Below are 12,064 nucleotides of genomic sequence, written 5' to 3' on the forward strand. Positions count from 1 at the left end.
AGCAGACATATCTCGCCACTGAGGGCAGGGCATGAAGCTCTCTCCCTCTCCAGATATGTTTTCCCTCATACAAGGTAGAGTTTGGTTGACATCTGGGGGGCAGGGATGCAGGAACACTGAGAAATTGCCACCTCTGAGGACCTGCCTAAGACTGAGACCAGCCCAAAAGGACAAAGAGGCCATGAGGCTTGCCCTAATAAGCAATCACAATCTTATTGATGGAGAAGGAGCAAGAGTGCAGAGAGAAACTCCCTCTGTAGTAGACGTGCAGAGACTGCTGAAGGCTGCGGGGGGTAAGAATACTGGCACCCGAGGACACTCAAGAAACAAGGTAACTGCAGCCCACAGGTGGAGGAATTTTAAAGTGTGTGATGCATTGAAGTTATCTGTAGCAGCAACAAAACCCAAACCCAGTTCAGCTGCTGGCCAGATTGACTCAACACCCATATTAACTGTATGACAGTAGAAGAGGCATAGCTATTTCTGGATGTAAATAGTGTCCTTCTACATATGTTCTGCAGTCAAAACTGAGACATAGAGTAGCAAGGAAAAAACAACTCATTGTTAAACTATAAATTAGTAATTGACAGAGCAAGTAGATAAAAATTTAGCAAGCATGTGAAAGAATTGAACAACAGTAACAACCAACTTGACTTAATTAACATCTGTAGATCTCTCTAGAACATCTATAGAACACTCCACCTAATAAACAGAATACATCATTTCAAGTACACTTGGAACACTTATCAAGATAAACCATATTTAGGCCATAAAACAAACTTCAACAAATATTTTAAAGTCTTCCCTGAGACCAACACAGAATTAAATTAGAAGTCATTTACAAACACATATCTGGAAATCTCCCACACACACAATTGTGCAAAACTTCAACACACTTCTAAATAACTCATAGGTCAAAGAAGAAATTCCAAGGGAAATTACAAAATATTTTGAACTGAATGAAAAGAAAAACACTCTATCAGAATTTTTGGATGCAGCTACAGTAGTGCTTAGAGGGGAATTAAGTGCTTTTATTAGAAAAGAAGAAAGCTCTCAATGACCCAAGATTCTACCTTTCAAAAGTTAGAGAAAGAAGAGCAAGTTAAGCCCAAGACAAGCATGGGCATAAAATAATAAAGATCAGAGTAGGGGCGCCTGGGTGGCTCAGCCAGTTGAGTGTTCAACTTCAGCTCAGGTCGTGATTTCACAGCTCATGAGTTTGAGCCCCGTGTCGGGCTCTGTGCTGACAGCTCAGAGCCTGGAGCCTGCTTTGGATTCTGTGTCTCCCTCTCTCTCTGCCCCTAAGCCACTCGCATTCTGCCTCTGTCTCTCTCAAAAATAAATAAACATTAAATTTTTTTTTAAATCAGAGTAGAAATTGTGGAAATAGAAAACCAAAAATCCATGAAATCATTGAAAATCTTTGAGATGGTTAATAAACCTGGTTGGCCTCTAGCTAGAGCAATAAAAAATAAATAAATTACTATTTTCAGGAACAAAAAGGAGACGTCACAAACCATGCAGATATTATGAAGCAAATAAGGGGACATTATGAGCAACTTTATAGCAATAAATTAGATAACTTGGAGGAAATGGACACATTTCTTAAAAGACACAAAGTCAAAAAAGAAATTAATAACCTAGATAGCCCTATATCTATTTATTAAGGACATTGAATTTGTAGCTAAGAACTTTTCCACAACAAAATTTCCAGGCCCCAGTTGCTTCACTGGTGAATTATACTAAATGTTTAAGGAAGAAGTAAAACTAATTCTACACATCAACTCTTTCAGAAAGTAAGAGAAGGAATACTGTCCAGCTCATTCTATTAGGCTGACATTACCCTAATACCAAAACCAGAAAAAGACTCTAGAGGAAAAGAAAACTGCAGGCCAATATCTCCCATGAATATAATGTTATATTGTATATACAATATATAAAAAGGATAATAAATCATACTCAAATGCCTTTATCCTAGGAATGCAAGGTTGGTTCAGCAATGGAAAATCATTGTATTTCACCATATCAACAGATCAAAACCAAAGCAAAACATATGATTGTTTCCATATATGTAAAAAAAAGAAAAAAACAGTTGACAAAATTCAACCTCCCTTCATGATTAAAAAAAAATGCAGCAAAATAAGAACAGAAGGGAATTTTCTCAACCTGAAGTAATTGATAGCTAACATGATTCTTAATGGTGAAAGGCAAAAGGCTTTCCTTCTGATCCAGAGCAAGCAAATATGTCCACCCTCCCCTTTGATTCAACATCATACTAGAAGTTCTAGTCAGTGCATTAACCAAAGGAAAGAAGTAAAAAGTAGATGGGTTTGAAAGGAAGCAATAAAACATCCTTTATTCACAGGTGCCATGACCACCTACGTAGAAAACCCCAAAGAATCTATTTTAAAAAAAATAGAATTAATAAATCGAGTTCAGGAGGTCTAGAGGCTCCCCTGCCATTACCAAAACGGAGACTTTGTGCTGGGTCCTGTTCTTAGTGCTCGAATGCCCCAACCTGAAGCTGAAGAAGCTGCCCTGGGTATATATGCCATCGGCCATGAGGGTGTATGCTCTGGTGGTGGTGTCTTACTTCCCCATTACCAGAGGAATAATTTATGATGTTATTGTTGAACCTCCAAGTGTTGGTTCTATGACCAGTGAACATGGACATCAGAGACCAGTAGCTTTCTTGGCCTACACAGTAAATGTACAATATATTATGGAAGGACTCGCATCCAGCTTCCTGTTTACAGTGAATGGGAGGTTTAGGTTTCACAATCCCGGACCAGTCGAATGCACCAAACATTCCAAAACTCAGTAGATTTCTTCTTCTATTCATTGGATTTGTCTGTATCCTATTGAGTTTTTTCATGGGTAGAGTATTCGTGAGAATGAAACTGCCGGGCTATCTGATGGTTAAAATGCCTTATGAGACGAAATCTGTAGATATTGGATTTGTTCCTGTTAATGAAGTTTTAAAGGCTGTACCAATTCTCTGATGTGAACTACGGAAAAGAATGAAGCAGCAGAAAAGAAGCATCTAGTGAAAACATAGGAAGCATGTTAAAGCTTGAACTAGAATGTCTTCTTGGTATCAAAGAGACAAGCTTATCACAGTATTTTTTCCTGCTGGCCTATGCCAACGTACAAACGATGTTAAGTAGCATTTTCCTCTTAGTTTTTCATTTCTTAAAGAAAATATTCTCCATTTCTACAACTTTAATACTGAATAAAGTGATAATTTTTTACAGCTCCCTTAACATTTTTGGAGAGGATATTTGTGACTCAAAATTAATGTAAAATCAGGAAATGAGATACCATAAGCTGGGAACTCTGGACAGATGATCAGCTTTACCTGTGGTGCTTTACCTTTAAATAGAGTGTGTGCTCTGGAAAACAGTGTGGAGGTTCCTCAAAATATTAAAAATAGACCTACCCTATGACCCAGCAGTAGCACTGCTAGGAACTTACCCAAGGGGTACAGGAGTACTGATGCATAGGGGCAATTGTACCCCAATGTTGATAGCAGCACTCTCAACAATAGCCAAATTATGGAAAGATCCTAAATGTCCATCAACTGATGAATGGGTAAAGAAATTGTGGTTTATATACACAATGGAGTACTACATGGCAATGAGAAAGAACGAAATATGGCCCTTTGTAGCAACGTGGATGGAACTGGAGAGTGTGATGCTAAGTGAAATAAACCATACAGAGAAAGACAAATACCATATGTTTTCACTCTTATGTGGATCCTGAGAAACTTAACAGAAACCCATGGGAGAGGGGAAGGGAAAAAAAAATAGGTTAGAGTGGGAGAGAGCCAAAGCATAAGAGACTCTTAAAAACTGAGAACAAACTGAGGGTTGATGGGGGGTGGGAGGGAGGGGAGGGTAGGTGATGGGCATTGAAGAGGGCATCTTTTGGGATGAGCACTGGGTGTTGTATGGAAACCAATTTGACAGTAAATTTCATATATTAAAGTAAGTAAGTAAGTAAATAAATAAATAAATAAATAAATAAATAAAGTGTGTGACAGTATGTTATTTCAGATGTGTCTGCAAGACCATTTCCTGCACAATAAAGTGTATGAAAGGAGCAGAAATAATTTTTCTAACTAAGACAAACAAATAATAAAAGAAAATAAATTGAGTTCAGCAAGTTTGCAGGATAGAAAGTTTACCAAAAAAAATTCCTATACACTGGTAATGAACAGTTGGAGACTGAAAGTTAAAAACACAAGGTCAGTATACAGATATCAGTTGTTTTCCTTTATACTTGCAATGAACCAACTGGAAGTCAAAATTGTTAAAAATACGATTTATAGTAGCCTCAAAATTAAATTCTTAAGGGTAAATCAAAATAAATGGATAGAGATACTGTTGTTCATTGATCAAAAGACTTGATGTTGTTAAGCTCTCCAGTCTCCTCAAATTGATTTATATGTACTCCCAATCAAAATTCCAGCAGGGCTTTCTGAAAAAATTTACAAGCTGATTCTAAAAGTTATATGGAAAAGCAAAGGACCCGGATGGAGGACACACCCTTACTTCAGGACTTACTATAAAGTTACAGACATTAAGACAATGTGGTATTGATGAAGAGATAGGTGTATAAATCAGCAAAACTTGGTAGATAACCCAGAAATAGACCCAATTACAAATGCTTGCTTGGGTGATCAATAAAGAGCAGTTGTAGGTTCACAGCAAAATTGAGGGGAAGGTACAGAGATTTTCCATATACCTCTTACCCCATGTATAGTCTGCCTCTAAAGAACCTTGTTCTAAAGAACAAACATGCTCCCTGTGTGTTTCTCCTTTACTCTCACACTACTACCACACTTCACTGCTGGTCACTGTGTGTTGTGAGTTTTTCCTCACAACAAGCAATTCTCTGTGATACCAGCTGAATGTTCTTCCACTTAATTCAATTCAGACACTATCTACCTTCCCTTCAGTCCCACAAGACTACACCTCTGCCTTCAGATGCCAGTCACAAGTCCCAAGTTGTCACCTGCACTTCTGACCAACCATCTATAAATTGTGGTTTCATGACCCCTTCTTGGGTTTGATAATTTGCTAGAGTGGCTCCCAGAACTCAAGGAAACACTTAGGTTTACTGGTTTAATATAAAAGGATATGATAAAGGGTACAGATGAACATGGAGATGGAAAAGATACACTGGACCAGATATGGGGGAAGGGGAACAGAGTTTCCATGCCCTTACCAGTACCACCTGTTACATATTTCCAGGTGTTCAGCAGCCCAGAAGTTCTCTGAACCCCATACTTGGAGGATTTTTATGGAGGCTTCATTACATAGGCATGATTGATCATTAACTCAATCTCCAGCCTCTCTCCCCTTCCCAGAGGAAGGAGGTTGGGGCTGAAAATTACAAGCTGCTTTTTTTTTTTTTTATAACTTTTTAAATGTTTATTTATTTTTGCCTCCCGGGGGCGGGGGGAGGGGAGGAGGTAGGCAGAGACAGAGGGAGACACAGAATCCCAAGCAGGCTCCAGGCTCCAGGCTCTGAGCTGTCAGCACAGAGCCCAACACGGGGCTCAAACTCACGAACCATGAGATCGTGACCTGAGCCAAAGTCGGACACTTAACCGACTGAGCCACCCAGTGGCCCCATGAAAATTACAAGCTTCTAATCATGGCTTGGTCTCTTTGGTGACCAGCCCTCTTTCTGAAGCAATCCAGAAGCTCACCAAGAGTCACCTCATTAAAACAAAAGATATTCCTATTATCCAGGAAATTCCAAGTGATTTAGGAGCTCTGTGTCAAGAACCAGGGTCAGAGACCAAGTATTAGAACAAAAGATGCCTCTAGTGCTCTTATCACTTAGGAAAGTCCAGAGGTTTTAGGAGCTCTATGTCAGGAACTGGGGACAGAGACCAATATGTATCTTTTCTATTATTTCACACTCTGTCGTTATCAACATCTCCGATCAGAGTGGTACATTTGTTATAGTTGATGAACCTACATACCTAAAATTATTCTCATAATTATTAAAATTATTATCATAATCACCCAAGGTCCAAAGTTTACATTACGGTTCATTCTCATTGTGTATTCTATAGACAAATGTAAAATGACATGTATCGATCATTATGATATCATACAGAGTATTTTCACTGCCCTAAAAATCCACTGTGCTCTGCCTGTTTATCCCTCTCTAACCACTGATCTTTTTACTATTTCTGTAGTTTTGCCTTTTCCAGAATGTTCATATAGTTGAAATCGTACAGTAGGTAACCCTTTCAGATTGGCTTCTTTCACTTAGTAATATGTATTTAAGGTTTCTCTATGTCCTTTGATAGCTTGATATCTCATTTCGTTTTAGTGCTGAGTAATATTACACTGTCTGGATGTATCATAGCTTATTTATCCATCACCTATTGAAGGACCTCTTGGTTGCTTCCAAGTTTTGGCAATTAGGATTAAAGCTGCTGCAGACATTCATGTGCAGATTTTTGAGTGGACGTAGGTTTTTGAGTGGATACCAAGGAGCATGGCTGCTGGGTCATATGGTAAGGGTATGTTTCGTTTTGTAAGAAACCACCACACTGCCTTCCAAATGGCTGTACCGTTTCGCATTCCCACCAGCAATGAGTGAGTTCCTGTTGCTCCACATCCTCACTAGCACTTGCTGTTGCCAGTGTCCCACATTTTGGCCATTCTGATAGGTGTGTACTGGTATGTTCTTTTAATTTGCATTTCCCTGATGACATGATGTGGGAATACGCTTTCCAAAAGCGTATTTGCCATCTGTAGATCTTCTGTGATGAGGCCTCCGTTAAGGTCTTTGACCCCATTTTTAATCCAATGCTTGTTTTCCTGTTGTTGAGCTTTAAGAGTTGTTTGTATATTTTGGGTAGTAGTCCTTTATCAGATGTGTCTTTTGCAAATATATTCTCCCAGTTTGTGTTTGCCTTCTCATTCCCTTACCATAGTCTTTCGCAGAGCAGAAGTTTTTTTTATTTTAATGAGTCCCAGCTTATCAGTTCTTTCTTTCATGGATTGTGCCTTTGGTGTCATAGCTAAAAAATCATTGTCATACCCAAGGTCATCTTGGTTTTTCTCCTGTCTTATCTTCTATGAGTTTTATAGACATTTTCTAGTACCTCTACCAGTATTAGTAATACCAGTATTCCTAATATCATGCCTCAAACCAAGATTATTTCTCCCCTTCCATCATTTTCTTCTTCTCTTCCCCTCCAAAAACTCCTGCTCTTCCTTATTATGGTTCCTTATTTTAGAGATAATGTCACCAACATCTCTGTGGTCTCCCAGACTGAAAACGTAAGTTATCATCTTTGGTTCTTACAATTCTTTTGCCCATTATCCTTTTGGATTGATTTGTTAACACTTTTTAGATATCAAAGATATTAGCTCTTGTATGTGTTATATATGTGAATATGTTTCCCAATTTATGGTTTACCTTTATATATCATATTTTGTGTGTGTGGTATAGCTGTTTTAAATTTTTATGTGTTCAAATTTGTCAATTTTAGGTTTCTATGTATTCAGATTTACCAGTAATTTTCTTTATGTGCTTGGGTTTCATATCAAGTGCAGAAATACTCCGGCCATTTTATTCAATAGTAAACATTATGATCACAAGCAGTGGGTCTGTAAGCTTTTCAAAAACCTATAAAAATATTTGAAACCTAAGATAAAATACTGTTCTTCCAAAAAACAACAGGAAAATCACAAAATACAAACACGTGTTTGTCTATAAATATAACATTTTATCAGCTTTATTAATTATCAAATTTAGTGTTCATAAACATTTTCTTAAAGCCCATCCTGTACTTTGCTATGTCCTATCCACATGAATTTCAGTGGCTTATTCAATCCCTTCTTTAAGAAAAAAAATGTTTTTATGTTTATTTATCTTTGAGAGAGAGAGAAAGTGCAAGCAGGGAAGGGGCAGAGACAGAAGGAGACACAGAATCCGAAGCAGGCTCCAGGCTCTGAGCTGTCAGCACAGAGCCTGACTCGGAACTCAAACTCAGGAACAGTCAGATCATGACCTGAGCCAAAGTCAGCCGCTTAACCAACTGAGCCACCCAGGCGCCCCCAGTCCCTTCTTTAATTTTTTTTTTAATGTTTATTTTTTGAAAGAGAGAGAGAGAGAGAGAGAGCGTGAGCGGGGCGGGGGGGGGGTGCAGAGAGAGGGGAGAGACACAGAATCTGAAGCAGGCTCCAGGCTCTGAGCTGTCAGCACAGAGCCCAATGTGAGGCTCGAACTCATGAGCTGTAAGATAATGACCTGATCATGCTTAACCAACTGAGCCACCCAGGCTCCCCGCCCAGTCCCTTCTTTATATTCATGCTGACACTGGCTGATTTCAAGCCTCCTGAAAGAACTACCATAGTTTCCTAATTGGTCTACCTGTCACAAATTTCTAGGCTGTCCAAGTCACTCATTGTAGAATTATCATTCTAGCACAGCGGCCAAATTACGCCACTCCCTTCTTTATAAATGCAAACTTTAGTATAGCATTCAAAACCACACTTTTGTCAGCATGGCTTAGTACAGCTTTCAAGGCCCTGCATACTTTGACTCAAGTCCAGCCTCTCTGCTTTTGACTGTGTGTATATTGTGTCCCAGAACCCACAGACAGTTCTCTGGGCACTCCCTGTGCTCTCCTGCCTCTGTTAGTGGCGTTTTCTCCCCCTGCAATGCCTTTCTGTCTCCACTTACCTGGAATTTTACTCTGTCCTTCAGAGCTCAGTTTACATATGAACTACTCGTGTTTTCCCTGATCCCTCAACTTCTCCACCCGCACCCCAACTCTTTTGCAGGTTTCTGTGTGTGTGTGCACGCGCACTCCACAATAGTTATTCTGTGTTAAGAGTGTCCAGTTTACATATTAGCCTCCCAGGTGTTAAACAAATTCTTCAGAGCAAGAATCTTAACTGATAGGATTGTTATAGCATGTACTCAATAAAATGACCATTGAATCAAGCTTCCTACCCTTCTTTCTTTCCCTGTTTTTCTTTCTTGATTTGTTGTTGCTGTTATGTTACATCACACTGTGAAAGAGTATATAAAAGGTATATGAAGAATTTTAAATGTAACTTTAAAAAAATGAGCCCACCACCTAGCTTAAGAAATGGAACATTGCCAGTATCTTCGAAACCTCCTGTGTGTGCCTATCCAACCATGTGACCTTCCCTCCATGGGCAGGTCCTTCCCCAAGATTAACACTATCCCAAATGTTATATTAACAGTTTCCCATATAGTTTCACTACATAATTGTCTCTCTGAACAATGGTGTTTAGTTTGGTCTATTTTTAAAATTTTGTTTAAGTGTAATCATACTGTATATATTCTTCTGACTTGCTTCTTTCCCTCAACATTATGTCCTGGAAATAAACTCGGGTGGAAAACCATAGTTCATTAGTTTTCAATGTGGTGTGGGATTTTATTGTAGAAGTAAACAGTATTCTATTTTCACGTTATTTTTAATGGGCATTTGCGTTGCTTACATTGGGGTCTATTACGAATAGTGCAGCTACACACGTTCTTGCACGTCTCCTGGAGACCCATGCACGAGTGTCCATGGAGGATGGGAATAAGAGCGGGATTGCTGGGCTGCAGGGCCTGTGTGTGTGCAGGTTTAACACGTAATGCCAAACTGTCGTCCAAAGTGACCCTACCAGGGCCCATCCGGAGGGGAGCTGCCCTTGTTCCAGGCTTCCTCAGTGCTTGGTATGGTCTGTTTTTAATTTTCACCTATCTAGTGGGTATGAATTGGTATCTTCTGGTTTTAATTTTCATTTCCCTGATGGCTAATGTGGTTGTTCATCTTTTCATATGTTTATTGCCGTTTCTGTTTCATCTTGTATGAAATACCTGGTTTTGCCTTTAGCCCAGTTGTTTCAGTGCCTCTGAATTAATGGATCTTTGTTTCCTTGCTGATCTGCGATGCCAGCGTCATCATAAATCAAGTTTCCGTATATGTGCAGAAGAATAGATGGCTCTCCATTCTAGCCCTTTGGTCTGTTTGTCCTTCCTGGGGGCGATACCGTACCATCTTCATAATAAGTCTCCATATCGAGAGGTCCTTGTCCCCTTTCTATGCCTAGTGTGATTGGGGACATTTATTATTTTTCTAAATAAATAAAAGTTCTATAGATGGATGGTGTGATTCATAGGCTAGCTTTTTTGTTGTTGTTGTTTTACAAAGTTTAAAGTTACTCATTTAACCCCCTCTTCAAAGACAAAACAAAATATTTTCTTTCACAATATTTTTAGCCTTTTGACATAGCCTGCACACCTGTCATTATTCTGATCAAAGTAAAACAAATACTCAAACACTGTTTTTATTCTTTCTCTTTGTCCCATCCTTAAGAATAGAGTCTGAAAATCTCACAGTTTTAAAAATGTGTCTGTTTGCTCCTGGGCAACCAAAAATGTGAATTTGCTTTTCCTAACCCTGGAAAAATCCACACTAATGGCACAGTTGTCGTCACACTGTGACGTTTCTTGCTGTTTGGGATCCCTCGTTGCTCGGCACTTGCCTTTCCTGCTGGAGTATAGTCGTTTCTCTTGGTCTCATAGTAACCTTGTTTTCATATTTGCCAATTTTCCTGGCAGCTGCTGCCTGCGAGTTTTTAGACATTGTGGAGCTGCTGCTGCAGTCTGGCGCTGACCCCGCTCTCCCAGACCAGGACGGCTGCCTGCCGGAGGAGGTGACAGGTTGCAAGGCTATCTCTTTGGTGTTGCAGCAGCACACGACCGGCAAGGTATAATCAAAAGGCTGGAAGACCACAGTCCGTAACATCATAGAGCTCCAGTGATGAAGGACACCTGCAAAAATAATACTTCTTTTAGCACCCATCTTTGGTATACATTGGCTAATAAAATCAGTTCTGAGGAACTGGGATTTTGAAGTCTCAGCAATTCATTCTCCTTGCATCCGTTCCAGCAAGTACAGTTGTGGTGATGAACATGTGTCCTGCGCATAATACAATCCAATTCTGCTGAGCGCGCGCTGAAATTTATCACTGTTCTAGAGGGTGGGGCAAGGAGGGGACGCCTCGTATTTCACAGTATTAAACATGGCTGCTCTTTTAAAAAAACATACAGAAGCAAAATATGACCGACAGAGCTACCCTGACAGGGAAAGTTGCATGAAATCCCAATACAGTAGAGGTCAAGTGATCTTGTGGCATTTTGCACAGCTGGCCTGAATATTGGTAGCTAAAGTGTCTATTTTTGGCAGACAGAATTGAGAAGACAAAGACAGAGGGGTGTTAAAAAGCAAGCAAAAGAGAAAAGGTAGAATTTTGTCACATAGGGGCCTAGAAGTCCGAGAAACAACCAGATTTACTGAAAACCTGAAAACCTTGGGCATTTTAGAATAAGATTCAGTGACCTCACTTCAGGATTGAAGCGCAGATTCGGGAGAATTCACTGGTTCGTTCAGGATTCCTTAAACTCACCTCCACAAAACGGGGCGGGATTTCCCCAGGGCCCTTTTAATTGGCTCTAATGTTCCAGTCACATACTGGCAGTAGTCTCTGGAAATGAGCTCAGGCCTGAACTGTGAGGCTGTTTGAGTCTAATGTGAAATAGCCCCTAATGCCCCAATGCTTAGCTGTGAGTATAGTTACTTCTGGATACCAAGAGAGCTTTTATTTTCTAATTAAAAACATAGACAAATACACCACAGCTTTTCTTTAAGGGAGCGACAAGTATGCCGCTTTTGAAACTGGCTCCCTATGTTTTCCCCTTCAAGCCTCAAGAACTCCATCTGGGGAATTCCTTGACATTTCTCGTTATATAAAGAAAGTAGGTAGTTGTCCTAGGAAGAGAAATGAAGTAAGAAATGATTTGAGATGCAGAGATGACTATTTAAAAGATAATTTTTCCAACGTGTCTCTATTAAAAAAAGTAATAAACTTGCTTAGCAGAGCCCTCAACAGTGGACACGATTTTCATTAGCTCAGGCTAACCTGTCCTTCTGGAACAAGCCCCTTCAGAGCAGAAATGAGGCATATTAATGCTGTTTATTTTGTGATTTTTCTAAGCTCATTTCTTA

General features: G+C 39.6%; 2 protein-coding genes across 3 annotated transcripts in view; both read left to right on the forward strand.

Annotated features, from left to right (window-relative positions):
* ACBD6 (acyl-CoA binding domain containing 6) overlaps positions 1-10,906 on the forward strand; it is a 205,634-nt gene extending 194,728 nt beyond the window's left edge. The window contains exon 9 of one of the 2 annotated variants that reach the window (XM_030302222.1): positions 10,618-10,725. In XM_030302222.1, the coding sequence (XP_030158082.1) occupies positions 10,618-10,638 (21 nt within the window). In that variant the 3' untranslated portion in view covers positions 10,639-10,725. Of the gene's footprint in view, positions 1-10,617 lie in introns of both variants that reach the window. The other variant, XM_030302221.1, reaches the window with a different exon arrangement.
* LOC115505497 (oligosaccharyltransferase complex subunit OSTC-like) lies at positions 2,429-3,430 on the forward strand (the record flags this gene model as incomplete). Its single annotated transcript, XM_032591861.1, is given in 2 exon segments — positions 2,429-2,755; positions 2,757-3,430. Coding segments are annotated over 2 exon segments (573 nt in total), but the record flags the coding sequence as incomplete, so codon positions are not given.
* Positions 10,907-12,064: the final 1,158 nt, after the last annotated feature.

Source organism: Lynx canadensis, chromosome F1 (genome assembly GCF_007474595.2).
Source record: "Lynx canadensis isolate LIC74 chromosome F1, mLynCan4.pri.v2, whole genome shotgun sequence".
In the NCBI taxonomy this organism is placed as follows: domain Eukaryota; kingdom Metazoa; phylum Chordata; class Mammalia; order Carnivora; family Felidae; genus Lynx; species Lynx canadensis.